Consider the following 17,607-nt stretch of genomic DNA (forward strand, 5'->3'; position numbering starts at 1 on the left):
CAAAATTTTAAATCTTAAATCCAAAATTCTAAACCATAAATCCTAAACTCCAATCCTAAATCTTAAACTCTAAAGCATAAATCATAAACCCATTGTTTATCACAGATAAAAATATAATTTTATTTTCTGTGATTTTTTTTAATTCAAGAAGTTATGAGTCTAAATCTATTGATTTGTTTAGGCAGGGACAAGAACCGATTGTTTATCTACTCTCCGCAACCACCGAGACTCAAACCTACACTTCTACCATTTAAAAAAACGCTTTAACAGTAGAACTATCAGCTCCGGATAACATTAAACTTTTACTCTTCATCAGAAACAGAAATTTCTACGCAACAATGATCAATTGTTGATCATTATCATCATAGAGTTTTTCTGGTCGGTCCATCAAAATTTCAGATTCGGTTTTGAAAGTATTAAATAGTTGTTTATGGGCATGAAAATTTCTATGAAATACGTGTTGATGAGATAACGTAGTTGAGATATTAATTAGAAATTAAAAAAGAACAAATGAATTTTTACATTTACTGGATTAATTAATCAATGTTTTGTTATAGTTTGTTGTACAACTATGAGAATATATAGGGATTTTTTGTTACCCATGATTTAATAGGTAGATCAGTAGTTGAGGTTGTGTACCTGATAGTAACAAGAAGTTGATTGAACAAAACTCTAACTCATGATCAGAAACTTTTTGTTTGCTTTTCAAGTTAATAGCATCTGCCTTGGTTAACAACAAGATATCTGCATTTTCTTTGCTGAATTGGAGGAGAACATGACCCAACAGTAAATCATAAGGAGCTCAATATCTTCTCTATCCAGCAAAAAATATTCTGAAGGAGATAATAAAAGATTTGTATAAGAATTGACATCTTTGGATTCTTAGTCATCCCTGCTGGTAAACAAAGGAACCACGCAAAATAGGCTTTATTTTCAGCTCATTCTCAACATTAGAGGCCTAATATGAACAAAACAAGAAAGTTGACAATATGAGATTCTTATTAGTTTCATTCCATTTGTTGTTCCATTGATTTTAACAAATGTGTTTAAAGAGTTATAGATTTCATCCTATTGCTGATTTTAGCCTATTGTTTGGTTTCACTTTCTTAAGTTTAAACACATTGCGCAAAAGACTAATACATAAGAAACGAAAGAATCAAATTTATAATAGAGTAAATAAAACATAAAAGATGAAACTCTAACTCCAAATCATTACATAAACACTTATCACATCAAACCATATAGGACATCACTTTTTCTTCACGAGTCCAAACTCAGTAACCATTATCAAAACACTTATACAAGCAAAAACAACAAGTTTCTTTATCTTTCTGTCACTCTCAGCTTAGAGAGCTGCTAGCTGCTGAATATCATAAGGATGAGCATCAGAAGCAGCTTCTCGCCTAAACGATCTTGTTCCAATGATAACATTCGCAGCTTCACCGGGATGAAAGGCATCCCAAAACACATACTCATTCCTATTCAAACATGGGGCTTGACCAGGAAGACAAGTTATCTGCCCATTGTTCCTCCCAACTCCGCAACACCCTGCATTTGTCACTGTAAACCCTACAAACACAAACAAACAAATTTAGAAAATGATCATGAAAAAGAATGTTATTATACTTTGATAACAGTTTTGAAGACTGGTTTAATACCGTAGCGAGCAGGGTTTGTAACGATGTCTTGGAAGATGCCGTATGCGTTGATGTAAGTGAACTTAGCATCAGGAGTGTTTTGGTTAAAACTGTCGACTATTGATATGAGCTTGCTGTTGAAGATTCTGTTCGCAGAGTTGATCCTTTCGTCACATGTTCTCCCATCTCTACTGTTCTGAGCTAGCTCGTTCGGGCTGCAGCCAATAGCACCGACTCCTATCAACGCAAACTTCCTTGCGCCATTATTGTACAATATCTGCTCCGTTAGAAACCAAAAAAAACATCGAATACTTCAGCCTCACTCACAGAAGAAGTTGAGAATATAGAACTTAAGGGAGTGTGTTACGAACCCGGAGTTGCTCGGTGTAACGGGCAATGAGATCGTCGCTATAGGATTCAGGCGAGAATTGGTTACCGGTAGAGTAAAAAGTGGGCATGAAGTAGTTGTTGAGGTAATCGTTACTGCCTAAGCCGATAGAGTAAATGCATTTGCTGAGGTAACTGGAGGCTTGGTCCTCATCGCCGAGTATGTTCACTACTTGTGACACCGTGTTCACGTGATTTGCTACTTGACCTGCAAATGCGATTCTACCTCCCTGAAGACATAACACAACACAAGGTAAATGTTTTAGAAACTCTTAGAACAAGTTGTTTCTTCTCTCGTGACCAAACACACACAAATCTGGTTGTTTTAGAAGTGTTTAACAAAAGAAACCAATTGGTTCCATATTTTACCGAACAAAACCGAAACAAAATTTAGTGTAATTAAACCAAACCAAATATACCAAAAGTCATCTTTCAAATACAGATCCACGTACGTAAAAATAATATTTAATGAGATTAAAGTGTCAAACCTAATCGATATTGATGAAGATATGATTTATGTATAATACTTTGAGGTACTTTTATCCAAAAAGAAACCAAATCTAGATCTTAAACCAAATTTAACCGAACCAGAAATCAAATTATAGTTTGGTCATAAATTCAAAAGAAAAAAACGAAAATAAATAACGGATCCAAACCAAATAATAGAAAGCTAGTCTCTAACTGAAATGATTATAATTTATAAATTTACCAATTGTCTACCGGTTTCTTCTCGGATTCCGGCAGCAGCAGAAGCATAGTTGACTCCACGGAGGATATCTTCTCCTCTAGCGGCGGCATATGGTGTAATGTAGTCGTCAAAACCCAAAAGCTCAGCTACCCAAACGAAACAGGGCACATTAGTTACCTTCTTTGTGTGTTTAAAGTGATAAAAGGAGTGGAAAAGCAAAGGAAAATATGTAGTTAGTTAGACTTACTGATAACATCGACAGTAGTTTTGCCGTTGCTAAACCGACCGGTTGGACCTTGAGAGAAATCAATACCATAAGGAAAGTAATTGGCTCTAGCTAGTGAATTAAGCTGATTATTGTTGCCGTTATCAACCAAAGAGTCACCAAATATGAAGTAACACGGTGCAATTGGATCACTAGCAACCATAGTAATGGCCACAGCAACTATAATCATCATTAAACACATTTTCGCCATCTCTCTCTAACACAAAACTACCAAAAGGAAGAAGAAAGAGAGATGGTTTGATAATGTGAAGAACGAGAAGTGGGTTTATATAATACGGTTTGGAGAAAATGAAGAGAACGAGAAAACGTTATTTTATAAAGTTTTTAACGGTTGAGGAAGCATTAAATGTCCACGCGGCGATGATGTTTGGATGTGTAAATGTGAAAAGAAGAGTAAATGAATGTGTGTTTATATATGTGAAATAATTTAGAGTGTGGTGGATCCACGATCTAGAGACATAACGAAAGATGGTGGAGTAGAGTTAATACTCTCTGTCGATGTTTAAATTTTCTTTACTGTGACCAACTTGCAACGTGACCGGTTCGATTTTAATGCTGTGCTTTGGAGTTTGAGCTCTTGACTTTTCTAAAAGTCTCGAGAAAGTTACAAAACTTGTCTCGGCATGAAAACTAAAGACACTTGTGTTCAACTAACACTCGGATCACTCTTCTTCTGTTCTTTGTTATAACTTCAAAGAAGTCTTTTGCAACGTGGAGCTTAAATCCATATTCATTCCTTCATATTCTCCTATTCAAAAACAGTTTCAACATGTGTTACATATCAAAGTTTGATCTCTAATCTCGACCAATATAGTCACTAACCACTAGACAATAACTGAATAACCTCTTCAAAAAAGTATACAACTCATCTTTGCTTGCCTTATTCTAGCACACTGCCTTTGGAAAAAAAAAAAAGCAACATGACTAAATCTTGACATGAAAATGGCATAATGTAACAAACATGGCAACATGAAATGAAGGGTCCGGTCCACACATGGTCCCTCTTTCTCAACAATACTCAAATCTAACTGCTAATATCAACCTGGCTTGGTCGAATCAACGGTTGAAGAATGATGTAGAGGATATGCCATGTGTTAGGATGGAAGTGAACATTTAATGAAAAAGACAGAGAGTGAGTTCCATGTCATGATGATGTAGATGATTATCATAACATGACCATAAGAACTAAATGTTGAGTAGTTGAAAGTAATAAATTCTCATTTGTTCTGCTGCTTTGCAGTGTTTCTTAAACTGCAAAATCTACTTCGGGACCCAATACAATTTATCAAACCAAGATTCAAACTTTCTGATTCAAGCAGCTACACCCAAAATAACTTAATAAGACGAGGGAAAGAGAAATCTAATAAGTTTTGGTACTAGAGAAATTGATGATGACGTTCATCAATAGATTTGGTTGTGACAGAGCAAATTAGTTATAAAAAGCAAACATGTCCAAAGAAAGAAATATCACTGAGTTTTCAGATCTATTCCACCATTCACCAACCACATGGTTGTTGTATTTATGAACTCTACCAATACTCTAGTGTCAAAAATCCAGCAATGGGAGCCATAAAACACTGAGAGTTTTCAGTTGTTTTATCAATAAAATATTCACTCACTATGAATGGAGCGAACTAACCAATCAAATGATATGTTGGATACCTACAAGGGCTTTAGATATCGATAGACTTGTGTGTTTTCAAAAATCCTTTGTAACGACCTCGACTTTTTCAGTAATATAAAATGGGTTAAATTGATGAAACTATAATGGATGCAATGGAGACGAACCTTGACTTACTATTCTATTAATCTCTTAAACATATATAACTAATCTCTTACGAACAAACCGAGTTACTAGTCTAAAGAATCTCTTACACACATACTACAGACGAACAAACCGTGGTTCAAGTCTACGAATCTCTTTAACTTATCTAGCAAAAAAAATGTACCGAACAAAACGGTTTTGGCGAATTTCCCAGAAGATTTTGGCTTAATGCCTACGTCTATACAACATGGCAAACAAGTCACATTCCATGAAAAAAACACGATGGAAAGAACTCAGATTCAAAGCAGAAAAAAACGTATAATCTACTAATAATATTGTTTACAACAAAAAGAAGATACGTACATGAAAACTCTTCATCTCTGTAGCTATAACTCATCCGAGGAACGGCTTGTAGAAGAAAAGTATTGTAGAGCCATGTCTTTCGCTATTTGAAGCAAACTCTTAACATCGCTACTTCCCACTTCAAGACAGTCATGTAATAACTCTCCATCTACTACTTCAGCTTGCACCATCTCCCAAAACTCCCTCAATGCACCCTACCAATTCATTACACAACAATGCACACAACCTTTTTCAACCTCTAGGCCAAAAGACTAACTTCAATAGCAAAACTGTCCGTTTGATGGATTAAATCAGATCAAGAAACAACCTTTTTTTTTTCTTTCTTTCAAGAAACAACTTTTATGAATCTTCCAGAAGAAACAACTCTTACACTTACCTACTCTTAACAGAACAACAACTAAGCGAGTTATCACTTAAAGTCACTTTCTTTATGATTAAAGTATCAACCTTTAGAGTGTAATGAATCTAAAAGATCGATCTTTTCTAAAAAGGGTTCTTGAATCCATACCGATTTGCCAAAGATTCTAAGGAGACGACGAAGCAACTGCTTCGAGACACGAAGAGCTTTGCCATAACTCCTGGCAACAGAGCTCGCTTTCTGAGCGTTCGATTCAGCTCGATTGAACTCCGTAACAATACTCATAAGCTCGTTGAGATCACCGATCGTACCGTACACCTCACCGTAGTCGATCCCACCCTTTCTCCAAGCGTAGTTCCACACGTAATCCCACCCAACGGACCACGCTCTGCTCAGGAACCCTATCCCCAACCCACGATCGATCTCCTCAGCCATTGCGCGTACCCGAGACGACCCCGACGCGTCTCCGCGGGAGGCGCGAAGGTTCGCGACGCGGAGGAGGAGGGATCGTGAGGTTGAGATTAGGGTTTTGTATTGGGAGAAGGAGGTGAATGGGAAGGAGAAGGCTTTAGCGAAAATGGGTGGTGGGGGTGAGATTGTGAGAAGGAGAAGTAGAACGGAGAAGAGCTTGATCGTTGCCGGCGAAGAGTTTATTCCGGCCATCGATTTCAGTTTTGACTTTTAAGTCAAATGTCAACGTCGAGACTCGACAGATGAAGCAGTGAATAATCGTGCGGCTGACGTGGATTACTTCCCGGTTTGACTTGGTTTTACCGGTTTATAATGATATATCACGATTCAATCCGAATGATAATCTCCCTTTATTTATTTTTGTAGTCTAACTTAGACCATGATTAACGATTCTTAGTTTCGGGTAAGAGACGGTTCTTAACTTTTCTTAGATTTTAATTAAGAAAAATTAAGAACCGTTTTTTAAATAAGAGATATAAGATTATGACTAACTTCAGTTTCTGGAGTTTTTAACTTTGTCTAAGAAACGTTTCTTAGTTTTTTTTAAATTTTAATTAAAAAAACCAAAACCATCTCTTAAATAAAAGATATAAGACTATGATTAACCTCAGTCTAGGGTTTTTAGTTTCGTCTAAGGGATGATTGTTAGCTTGTCTTAGATTTTAACTTAGAAAAGCTAAAAAACTATTTTTTAAATAAAAGATATAAAAATATGATGAACACTGATTTTTTAGCTGGAATTTTTAATTCATGATTTGACACTTTTTTTTTTATATATTTTTCGAATGTAATATTTTCTTCTTGCGGGTTATGATCAAACTTTTGAATCAAAAGAATGACTCAACCGGCAGCGGGCGGGTCAAACCGGGTTGACCCACTTCCCAGCATTACTTGAGCGGACCCAACTTAACGCCTGGGTTTGTGTTTCTGTATCAAACACGATGATCATGTTCACCCAATTCACATTCTTTGGTGTCATAATCTTCTCATCGATCATGTCGGCAATAAATATAATAACCATAGACCTAGGAATATCAGAAACGGGATGCACCATGTGGGATGCACAATCGATGCTTAACACATTCTGATAAAGTTCGGGTACTTATCACATTCATTGTCGCAGAATGAGCTCACTGGGACAAACTATCCTTCGAAAGGCAATTGAGTAAGCAAGGGGATAAGGACCAATCAGTAACCCCCAACAGTGATCGTCTTTTTGTAATATTATAGCTAAAACGGGTTAAAAAAAAGGAGAAACTTGAAAATGGAACAATAATCCAAAGCAACTGTAACTTCAAACACTGCAATCGCTAATATTCTCGCATCTTATCCCAGAAATAGAGTTATAATCAGCAGCTCTAAAAGGAAAAAAAAGGTAGGTTTTTCTTATGCCGCAACAAGATCTGGTGTCTCAGCTTCAACAGATAGCAAAGTGGTGTGGACTTTGTCGACCCAACTGTCCAATTGATCCCTCAAAGACTTGATCTGTGGAATCCCCAACACTCTCGGTTGCGCCCATGAGATGTAAACTGTTCCATTCACTTGATCTATAATCCCCTCAATCAGATGCACCTGAATCAAGAATTCCACAGACTCATAAGCATACACAAAACACCATCCTTCTATTTCGATACGTCAGGAATGTTCCTAGCCCTTTGTTAAACATTGGAAAGACTATATAATGATGTTTCCTATGCAGTTCCTAAACTAGGGATGATTACTATGTTAGTCATTAGACAAAACTCTCCTCCTTGCCCATAGCAAAATGCAAATGGTAACTGCACGAAACGAGGGAAAAAGAGACGAGAAGAAACTACTTACAGAAAGACTCTTCATGAGAAGGTGCTCAACATCTTCAATGGAAAGTTTAGTACGCTCAGCAATGACAGTCAAAGGAATGGTCCTATCTTCAGCAGGTCGGCTGCAATAGAGAGAGATTTTTTATTTATATCAAATTTTGGGAGATACTACAATGCGTAGAGAGAAAGTTACCTGAAGATGATCTCGATCAGACAGAGAATGTTGATCTTCTCCAATAGTTTCTTCTCATTCTCAACCAGAGCTGGCTGGGCAATCAAGGATGCATGGTGCACACGGCACAGTTCTTGATACTGAACTAAGTCACCATGGTTGAATGCTTGGAGAATGTGGTAAAGCCATTCCACATTTGTTCCAAGAAGACTTTTCAACTGTCATAAACGAAATACTTGTAAGATACCCTCTACATGAGAGTTAGAAGCTGTTCTCTATGTTCCCCGAGCAACAAGAGATCAACAAGAAACCTCTAATATACAAGGAATAGTGTGTAGTAGCTTATACGAAGGAGAACTTACAATGGGATGGGCCAAGAGCTCTCCAAAGTTGTAGATGTTCTCTCCAAGTAGAGCTGAAAGTGACAAATCGAAAGCCAAATCCTGAAAGACATAATACGATATGAATTTAGCAACTTCACCGGTGAATACAGGGAAGCTACAGTAGTAAGCACTTCTTTCGCAGAAATGAATTTAGCAATTTGACTGGTGAATACAGTAAAGCTACTACGGTTGGCAAATCTTCTTATCCAAAACATTAGAACAAGATATAAGCACGATTACAAGAACACACCAGCTTAAACGAGTCTGAGAGCGCCTCCACAGAGGTATACGCGAGATAAAGCAGAGCACTTTTGTAGAAATCAGAGAACTCCTGACGGCACTTATGGTACTGAGAAGACACCCAGTAGAAGTTAGCATACACGGAAGGATCAATATCAGTCATGCTATCAAGAGAGGTCTTCGCATCGTCCAAGACCTTCTTGCACTCCTTCTGATCACCTTGCTCAAGCTTGAACAAAGCCTTTTGCGTCTCAATGTAAACGATAGGTTCAGTGATCCGAGGCTCCTTAGTAGCTTTAAGCTTCTCAATCACGCCTTCAAGATAGCTAACCGCAGCTTCTTTCTCAGAGTACTGACGTGAGACCACCACAGCGAAGTGCGCGAGCTTGAGGAGGTTGATCTTCGTCTCGAAGTCGGTGATGAAGTTGTGGTAGAACTGTATCAACGCATCTCCAGCCTGTAATTAATTACAAAATCTAAAAACCCTAAATCGGATAAACCCTAGCTGATCGCTAGATCTATGAACGCTAGATCGATAGGGAACACTACGGAACGAAAGAGAAAGAGTACCTGAAAGACGGAGAGAGCGATGAACTGCTCGAGCTTGAGGGTGAGCTGATGCCATAGCTTTTTCTGATACAGATCTGATAGGGAATCGTACCATTCGTTGAGCTCTGGGTGAGAGCTTTTCAGAGATTCCAAGTATTGAAGAGCTGCCATGACGGAAAATGATTTCGCTTCGCAGAAGAAGATGAAGACGTAGTGTTGTGGTGGATTCAATCTTATATCAGAGCTGTGCGTAAAGAAAAAGAAAAGGGTTTTGTGAAAATAAATAATAATCTTCAAACAAATGGTTTTGGTTGCAATTTTACTCTTTGTTTATGGAATTTGCAACTTAAACCAATAAATCCCGGTTATATCATATTTTTTTGGGCAAATCTTCTGAAAAGCCTACAAAAAGAAATTTGTAACCAAAGTTGCTCACAAAAGAAATTAACCAAAGGCTCACAAAAAAAACAAACAACCAAAATATAATTTATTAAATAGAATGAGCAAGTTATCACTAATGAATAATATATTTAATATAAATACATAATTTTTTAAAAAATATTAAAAATAAAATTATTGAATTTTATTCTTTAAATAATCTTAACCATCATTTTTAAAAACTAAATTCTAATTCTAGACCAATTAGAAAACTATTTTATGTTATTTCTCTACAAATTTAGTAATGTATAATATATAATGTATATTTTCAAAAATTTAAAATTTACCATAATATAATATTTAAGAAAATAAATTATTATGTATTGCTTCGGATCAAATAGTTCAACAACTTCAGTGTTTTACATTTTAATTCTTTTTTTTAAATTACAAATTGATTGTTTGACAATCTGTTTATCAAAATAATTCTCTAAACTTCATCTCTACTCTCTGTTTTATTTTAAATAATCTGTAAAACGGAGTTTTAAAATATATACATAATTTTATATAAATTATTATAAAATTGATCAAGGATAGAATTACATAACGAAACCAACTATGCAGAAAACTATATGGCGCTATATCTAAAGGTGTAAAACTTTAAAGGACTTTATGTAAGATAACAAAATACTAAAAGGGCCCGTTTGTGCATTTAGGGCCCAGTATTAAGTTCGGGTTACGATTATTGGTTTATTGGGTTTCAGGTGTTCGGGTCGGGTCATCGGCAGCGGTACCGCCCATACCCCCCCCCCCCCCCCCCCCCCACTAGCGGCGTTTTAATTTCTCTCTCTCGCTCTCGCTTTCTGACAATCTTTCTTTCAGGGAAAAAGAGAGAGAGATGGATGAAGACGACGAGCTTGGGGATTGGGGCATAGATTTTCTCGACGAAGCCATCAAACTCGAAGAGAGTTATCTCTCTACTCAGCCACCTCCGCCTGCTCCCCCGATTGTTCCGCCTCCGGCTCCGTCGTCGGAGAATGTGGAGTTACATTCCACGGGACAACAACGGCATAAAACTCCAGCTCGCGATCCTTTCGCAAGCTTCTCTCCGCCAAGAGTGCTCTCTCAGAGAGTAGCAGGCGGTTTCAATGACGCGGTAACGGATTACTCTTCGGTGGCTGCCGTTAGACCAATCTCTCCGAGCTCTTCGACTCGTCGTTACGATAGCGAGAAAGATCTCGAAATCGAGCGCTTAAAGGTTCGCTGTGATTACGAAGAGATTGTTTGTGAAAAAGATCTCATGATTGTGTATTGGTGGTGTGTGAATTGCAGAAGGAGCTGGGACGTGTCTCGAAGCAGCTGCTTGATATGGTTCGTTCGTTTTTATCTTGGTGATCTTTGTAATCTTGAAAAGATCTTTGATGGTTTACTACATTGTTCCCAGGAGCAAGAGTGTTCGAAGCTTAAGAAGGGGAAAAGCAAAGAGACTGAGCTCAAAAACTTGCATTCTGAGATTAACGGGAGTGGTGCTACAGTTTTTGCGTCTAGGAGAACTAAGTTGTGAGTGAATCTTGTTGTTTAGTGAGATGAATCATGACTTGGATCCGTTTCTGAGTTAGTTTTGTAGAATATAGCTTGTTAGGTTCCATGTTTTTGGTTTGCATTCTCATCATTTTGACAACGGTTAAGTAGTGTACTGCAATGCTGGAATCAAACATCTATGGTGCATGGTCAGAGCTAGCCATTCGTTACTTTGATTTGCTCTTACAAAATCATCAGTGATGGAGTCTTGTGAAACAGGGAACCAGATGCTCCAACTTCAGTGAATGATGGAGGAATCGATTCTACTACTGGTTTAGATGATAAAAGAAGTATGTGAATTTAGTTGTGCTTGTAATAACAGTTTTGAAGTCTTCTTGTACTGATTAAATACTCATAATTTCTGCTTTGGCATAAGTCAGGCTTCAAGGCCACTGGTGTTCAAGCGGATCTGGCAAACCATTCTGACATTTCAAAGAAGCTGCTTGATATCTGGCGCACCTCAAATTATCAAGACCCTAGGAGAAATCTTATCTCAGAGCTGCTATTGGCTTGTTCAACAGATCTCCAGATTCTCTTTGGTTTCATGAACACTAGTACGCCTCCCCAAGAAAAAGACAGACAAGCAGCCAAAACCTTGTCCAATGAGCAATCATCTAAAGCATTAGAATCTGAGAAAGTATATCATTTATACTCTGCTGTAACAAAGGTACGGCTTTTGGTTCGACATTATACTTGTCAGTATGTATATTATAGGTCATACCATATGATCAAACTGCCTTTCTCTGCTGCAGATCAGCTATGGGCTTGTAAATTTGAAGACCTTGGTTGAGCCACTACTTGATCTTTGTAAGGCGGAAAATGTAAGTCGGATTTATATGGATCTCTTTTGTGTTCTCCCTTTTTAGTGAGTATATCCATTTGTCTGTTCTGCAGGCCATTCTTGTTCATAGATCTCTGCATGTACTACATGTGCTGTTGGAACATGTATGTGGTGTTGAAAAGAAGTTTGATGTCAGGTATCTACTATCTACTATCTCTATCTGCGGTTAGTTTTCCTTTTTTCTCCATTGTCTTGTTGCTTGATATTCGTACGTTTGACACAAAGCATTGGTTGTAATAGTTTTTCCTTTTGTTTCATGATCCCTTATTATATAAAGTTACTATTAAGTTCCAGAAATAGGTTCTTGAGTTGTCCTTCTACAAGATACAGTCTTTATAGCATTCTTATGAACTTTGATTTGATTTTTTCCAGTGCACTCTATCAGGGACAATATCACAGATGAGGAGTCAAGCTCTTGTGAGGTTGCCGAATTTCATGGATACAAAGGAAGGAAGACTAACTTGAGCATTGGAGAGTCAGAAGGAAGGAAGACTGACTTGAGCGTAGGCGACTCAGCTTACTCCTCAAGTAGTATCCCATTACAGGGAAGAGCTGACTCAGAGTCTAGTAAGAAGAGTCAAAAAATTACTGATAAAGCTCAGCCAAGTTGGGATGCAAACTGGTATTCTCTGTTTGAATTGATGAATCAAATCGCTTGTAGAAGAACCGAAGAGAATGTGAAACTGGAAGCAGTGTCGATAATGAACATAATCCTGATGAGAACTAATGCTTATACCGAGAGAGAAACGTAAGCACTTTTCTTCATTCTGGTCTCTGCTAAAATCTGCATTTATATAACGATAATTCTTTTCGTTGACCAGTTTTGTCACCAAGGAAGTGTTTGAGAGCATTTCGCTACTTTTAAAGAAAGAAGCTGGCTTACGTGTGCGTAAAGGAGCTATTCATCTTTTCTTCCTGCTGCTCAACTGTAAGTTTGAAGTTTATTAGTTTATGATATAACCATCTTCATAGAAGTTGGTCTATCTTTCACTTCTGGCCTATTTATCTATCCTAAACGCATTAAGTATCTTTATTGAAGGTCCTAAAGTGTTAGCTAGATTTGACTCTCTCCATGAGGAGAATAAATCTTCAGCTTCTGAGAACAACAGCCAAGGGAATCTGTTTGCTTTGGGAGCATTTCGTAAGATCTTTGAAGGTCTAGCAGATTGTTTAACTTCTCCCAGAAAGACATCAGAGGTACAAAGAACAAAAAAAACTCCTCATGTCAAGTAGTTTAATGTGATTGGATTAACACAGCCTTTCGGTTGATTTTGAGTTTCAGGATCTGGAACTCTGTCGGAATGTAATAATGATCTTGGCCTTAGCAGCTTCTTCAGGAAACTCTGGCTACGTACTACTCTCAAGTCACAACTTACCTCAAGAAACCAGCTTTCTAATGTTGATACTGCATCTCTTAGCAGCGGAGATAGATTCGGAATCAACCGAGCTTCATCCAAACGCAGAAATATTCAAAGCGAGGTATGTATGCATATACATATATTCCCACTCACACTGTGATTTACAACTTAATAACATGATCTGCTTTTTGAACAGGACGCTATTGATGAGAGAGATACTGATATTACTAAACAGACTTGTCTCTGGTTCTTCAAGCTCTTGTACAATTCTGAGGGAACTAACAAAGAGCAGAGACATGGCGAGTCTAACGGTTGATGCAGCCACAAGATTGTCCCGTAAAAGTAACTTACTTGGACAGCTTGAAAGCAGTGTTGAAAGAATGAGGGGTTCGGAGATCACAGATTTAGCGCGCATTTTTAAGAGAAGAGTTTTCGCATTCTTAGGAGACAACAGTAGTTGATAAGCTCTCAATCTCATCATCGGGAGTTTCCTTGTTTTTTTTTTGTTTTGGTGAGCATGATGTATATGTGCAAAGTTTTGATTGAGGGTGCATCTATATGATGTTTTCGGCTATTACAACTGTTGTATTTTTTTTTGTCTGAAACACTTGTAACAAAGGAAATCGACTACTCTAAAAGTACAAGCAAGAGAGACCATGAAAGCTTGGAAGTATAGTTCACTTGACAAATGCTGTTCTTGAGTCTTTGTTCGATTCTGAAGAAACTTGACGAAAGCATGAATCTAAGAAACAAGAAAGGTTTACGAGACTTGAGAAACCCTCTGTTCTGCAGCAGAGGATCCCCTAGAACTTCTGTTTGACGTATGTTGTAGCCCATAAACCTTTATCTTTGGGTTTTCTTATTTCTAGAATAAGATTAGTGTTTCTAGTATTCTTGAGAAAAACAAATAATAATCAAATTTAACTTATCAATCGAAAGTCAATCAAACACAGCAATTAAAGTCAAAAACACAAGTAAGATAAAAAAGAAAAACATAACAAAAAAACCCTAATAATTATCACGCACGATATCTATGAAGATACATAGACACATTTAGGTATCCCTTAGCAACTACACATGGGTCACTATTCAAACCAATGAGGTTGGCCTTAAAAGCGAACTTGTTGCAACTGTTCCAAGGAGGCAATCGAATCTTGGCTCGACCCATCACAACAGTACCATTAGATGTTCCAGGATCTTTAAAACAAGCCCCTCTTTGCAACTCAATGTAGATATATTTGTAATCAAAAGAATGTAAATCAATCACTAATCTTTCATTGAATTGATGGAAGCCTACAAAAGACTTGACCACTTTCGTTCCGTGTACATCTTTTCCGTCTATCCATACCAAAACTCTGTAGTACCCAGGATCCTTGCTAGGTTGTGTAAGGTCTCTTTCATCTATTGTGAATCCTTGATAGATATCAACGACTAACTCTGTGCTTGCTGCTTCCTGAACTCTTTTCCCCTCGGCTTTTCCCTCAGCATCCATGATGTAAGAAGAGAGAGAGAGCGTAACTTTCAAGTTTGTTGTGTTAAAGAGTTTTTAAGAGATATCTCTTGTGTATACATACTTGAACAAGTTTATATATTATTTTTATGTTATGTAAGATATATACAAATACACACGGATATTTATCATCAGAAAAGTATTTCTAAGATTTTCTCGAAGTATTTTAGAAAATATCCTAAACATACCATTTTAAATTTTGGTAACAAATCTAGACTTACTAGTTATGAAAAATTCATTGAATAAAATGTTTAGTAAAAAAGGGAAGTTCCCTTACTAATATACATTGACAATTCTGATAGCTTAATCGTTGCCATGGAAGTAACTCTATCGCCACCATCGCAAAAACAACAGATATAAACAAAAGATCAAAGTTATTTTTGTATTCAAATAGATGCAAGATTTTTTCAGAAAAGTTACATTATGAATTAAAAAATATATATATATATATATAAAATAAAAATATATATTTGCACAATGTAAAAGTAAATGAAAATAAAATATATATATTTGCACAATCTGAACTAGGGATGCAAATATGACCAGATTTACACCGTCGGAATAAAGCATAACAGAGGTCATTAAAACCATTGAAATCGAATTATAAAATTTAATTAATCACAATATAATTTAATTTGATATATTCCAGATAACAATATTTTTTAAAAAAAATCACGAAAATAATGATTCACAGAAAATGTATAACCAGACACTTTCAAATAAAAATATATCTTATTATATAAAATACACAAATTTCTTTTAAACTTTTGTTGTCTCTTGTTTTTTGGTTTATCTCACCGAAAACATATTAAGTTAAACCCGATTGCTATGTTTAATATTTTATTTACATTCAATTTATCGCAGTTTCTAATTTATGGTGACTTCAACCAGAAGATATTTCGGCTATAATATGGAACTTAGTCAACAGTCCGAGAAAACTGATTCTTGGAGAGAATGTATCAAGACTGCAAGAGAGGATCACCCTAGAGGGTGTTTTCAACTGATCTTTTTTCATTTTTATCAAATACAAAATGAAAGGAATGGTACGAGCTCTAAGCTAATACTGGTACACATTAATGTTACAACAAAGCAACTCAATGGAAACTGGCAACAACTTCACGGATCAGAACCTGTTTTGATGGTCTGATTCTGTCCCTCAAGCAAACTTATTTGTCGCCTGAGTTTAGCAATATGAGCTTGAACCTATCCAACAATAATGAATTTAAAAAAAACGAAACAAATCATCAAAACATACACCAAGAAAAATGTATCTTTATTCCATCTTTGTTTAATTAATTAATTAATTAATTAATTACCTGTTGACGAGCAGCCGCAAGCTGTAACAACTCATCAGCTTCAGAGAAGCTCGTGAACCATTGTCCCAAGCTATGATCTTTAGTATCGCCTCTCTTCTTTTTCCCGTTATCATCAACTTGCACTATTCAAAAAATTCAGAGAAGTCATTTTACAAGAACATGAATCAAACTAAAGTAGAATGAAGAGAAGAGAAAGCTTACTAGGAGCAGGCAAGTTGTAACCAGAGGGTAATCTAGGAAACGTCAAAGCGGGGTGATTCTGAACTCTAGCAAGAAAACTTTCACAAGGATCAGGAAACACAATCTCGTCGTAGTGTTCCACAACCACAGGCTTCTTCATTGTCAAAGGACCTGACTCATCCTCTGGGTATAACTTTAAGTGATGATATCTGTTTTTTTATTTTGTATACCAAAACTCGTAAGTGATGTACTGTGTTTCAATCAATGGCATGCGGTAAATAGAAGGAGACTTACAAACTCAATGGCTTGTCACAGACGTCGCTGTGGAAATGCAAAGTAATGGCAATCTCGAATTCTCCCCAGCCAGATTCGGAGACCTCGAACGGAGGCTCCTCGATGACTCTTGTGGGGTTGTTGAAACTAGAGTGGAGCTGGAAGACAACTTTCTTTATTACAACACTGATGTCTTCGTTTGTTGCCCCACGAACATATACAGTCCATTTGTGAGATTGGTATCTGCAGAAACATCCAATTCAGTTGAAGGGTATTGTCAAAAATATAAACTTTTCTTTTGGAAATTAAGATACAGACAGAGAAGAGAAGACTTACTCGCTAGCCTTCTTGCCGAGCCAGTAAGCAATGTTGCCATACACAAGTGGAACGCTTATCTCAATGTCTTTAAGCTTCTTCTGTCCATTAAATAAAACATTACCAAAACAACAACAATAAAAAAAAAAAGATATGATTTTTTTTTAAAGTCTAGAGACAAGACAACACCTTTTCGTCGGATTTGGTCATCTTGGTTCTGAGGGATTTCAAAGTGGGTTCGGAGGTTTCAGGCGGATCTTGAGCTTGTTTCGTCATTCCTTTTGGGTAACTAATAATTTCATTCGGACATAAGTACAAGGTTGGAAAGGAGAGAAACTCAGTTTTTGTTCTTCTCTCTTCAGATCTCTTTTTTTTTTTTCTTTTTAGTTTTCCGATGGGTTCAGAGAAACCCGATCCAAACGGCGATCTCAACAATTCTTTCTCCAATTTTAGGGTTTTTATTTGTTTTTTTTTATTATTATTATTACTATTTTCACTATTTTGCGGCAAGAAGATAATAATCGACTCCTATCTAAAGCCAAGCCCAGTTCGTTTTTTCTTTAGGGTGCAAGCCCAGTGAAATGCCCCGGTCCAAGTGAACAAAGTAAAACATATGCATATTTAGCGGATATAACAGTATAACCACGAATCAAACGGTATACAATATTTGTTTAAATAAAATGTAAATTATAATTAATTTTTATTACTATTTTCTTTAACAAAACATTAAATGAAACAATTCTAAACGTAAACAAACACA

At 36.7% G+C, this 17,607-nt stretch overlaps 5 protein-coding genes across 9 annotated transcripts; 1 reads left to right on the forward strand and 4 right to left on the reverse strand.

Moving 5' to 3' along the window:
• Positions 1 to 1,137: 1,137 nt before the first annotated feature.
• LOC103827783 (GDSL esterase/lipase At5g45670) lies at positions 1,138 to 3,285 on the reverse strand. The gene is made up of 5 exons (XM_009103331.3): positions 2,960 to 3,285; positions 2,734 to 2,858; positions 2,009 to 2,254; positions 1,659 to 1,914; positions 1,138 to 1,569 (listed from the first exon to the last, which is right to left on the reverse strand). The coding sequence occupies exons 1-5, from the start codon at positions 3,186 to 3,188 to the stop codon at positions 1,346 to 1,348; spliced, it is 1,080 nt and encodes a 359-aa protein (XP_009101579.1). The 5' UTR covers positions 3,189 to 3,285; the 3' UTR covers positions 1,138 to 1,345.
• Positions 3,286 to 4,898: 1,613 nt separating this feature from the next.
• LOC103827784 lies at positions 4,899 to 6,959 on the reverse strand. 2 transcript variants are annotated; one of them, XM_009103333.3, is made up of 3 exons: positions 5,635 to 6,959; positions 5,434 to 5,502; positions 4,899 to 5,320 (listed from the first exon to the last, which is right to left on the reverse strand). In XM_009103333.3, the coding sequence occupies exons 1-2, from the start codon at positions 6,145 to 6,147 to the stop codon at positions 5,452 to 5,454; spliced, it is 564 nt and encodes a 187-aa protein (XP_009101581.1). In that variant the 5' UTR covers positions 6,148 to 6,959; the 3' UTR covers positions 4,899 to 5,320; positions 5,434 to 5,451. The 2 variants fall into 2 exon arrangements, with proteins under 2 accessions (XP_009101581.1, XP_009101580.1); XM_009103332.2 differs by lacking the exon at positions 5,434 to 5,502 and having other exon boundaries at positions 4,932 to 5,320; positions 5,635 to 6,440.
• A 236-nt stretch (positions 6,960 to 7,195) lies between these two features.
• LOC103827785 (26S proteasome non-ATPase regulatory subunit 13 homolog A) lies at positions 7,196 to 9,387 on the reverse strand. Of its 2 annotated transcripts, none has more exons than XM_009103334.3 (6): positions 9,120 to 9,381; positions 8,560 to 9,006; positions 8,289 to 8,369; positions 7,948 to 8,144; positions 7,777 to 7,876; positions 7,196 to 7,527 (listed from the first exon to the last, which is right to left on the reverse strand). In XM_009103334.3, exons 1-6 carry the CDS (start codon positions 9,267 to 9,269, stop codon positions 7,342 to 7,344), a joined length of 1,161 nt encoding a protein of 386 aa, XP_009101582.1. In that variant the 5' UTR covers positions 9,270 to 9,381; the 3' UTR covers positions 7,196 to 7,341. The 2 variants fall into 2 exon arrangements, with proteins under 2 accessions (XP_009101582.1, XP_033128289.1); XM_033272398.1 differs by lacking the exon at positions 7,196 to 7,527 and adding an exon at positions 7,658 to 7,675 and having other exon boundaries at positions 7,711 to 7,876; positions 9,120 to 9,387.
• Positions 9,388 to 10,306: 919 nt separating this feature from the next.
• On the forward strand, positions 10,307 to 13,926 carry LOC103827786 (protein SENSITIVE TO UV 2). 2 transcript variants are annotated; one of them, XM_033272355.1, is made up of 13 exons: positions 10,308 to 10,731; positions 10,806 to 10,844; positions 10,918 to 11,033; positions 11,274 to 11,344; positions 11,435 to 11,721; positions 11,807 to 11,875; positions 11,949 to 12,031; positions 12,281 to 12,371; positions 12,408 to 12,643; positions 12,717 to 12,823; positions 12,935 to 13,092; positions 13,178 to 13,374; positions 13,450 to 13,926. In XM_033272355.1, the coding sequence occupies exons 1-13, from the start codon at positions 10,372 to 10,374 to the stop codon at positions 13,712 to 13,714; spliced, it is 2,079 nt and encodes a 692-aa protein (XP_033128246.1). In that variant the 5' UTR covers positions 10,308 to 10,371; the 3' UTR covers positions 13,715 to 13,926. The 2 variants fall into 2 exon arrangements, with proteins under 2 accessions (XP_009101583.1, XP_033128246.1); XM_009103335.3 differs by having other exon boundaries at positions 10,307 to 10,731; positions 12,281 to 12,643.
• A 1,803-nt stretch (positions 13,927 to 15,729) lies between these two features.
• On the reverse strand, positions 15,730 to 17,562 carry LOC103827787 (transcription initiation factor TFIID subunit 14b). 2 transcript variants are annotated; one of them, XM_009103337.3, is made up of 6 exons: positions 17,037 to 17,562; positions 16,869 to 16,945; positions 16,554 to 16,775; positions 16,281 to 16,468; positions 16,080 to 16,201; positions 15,730 to 15,966 (listed from the first exon to the last, which is right to left on the reverse strand). In XM_009103337.3, the coding sequence occupies exons 1-6, from the start codon at positions 17,121 to 17,123 to the stop codon at positions 15,880 to 15,882; spliced, it is 783 nt and encodes a 260-aa protein (XP_009101585.1). In that variant the 5' UTR covers positions 17,124 to 17,562; the 3' UTR covers positions 15,730 to 15,879. The 2 variants fall into 2 exon arrangements, with proteins under 2 accessions (XP_009101585.1, XP_009101584.1); XM_009103336.3 differs by having other exon boundaries at positions 16,869 to 16,948; positions 17,037 to 17,550.
• Positions 17,563 to 17,607: the final 45 nt, after the last annotated feature.

Source organism: Brassica rapa, chromosome A06 (assembly GCF_000309985.2).
Source record: "Brassica rapa cultivar Chiifu-401-42 chromosome A06, CAAS_Brap_v3.01, whole genome shotgun sequence".
Lineage (NCBI taxonomy): Eukaryota > Viridiplantae > Streptophyta > Magnoliopsida > Brassicales > Brassicaceae > Brassica > Brassica rapa.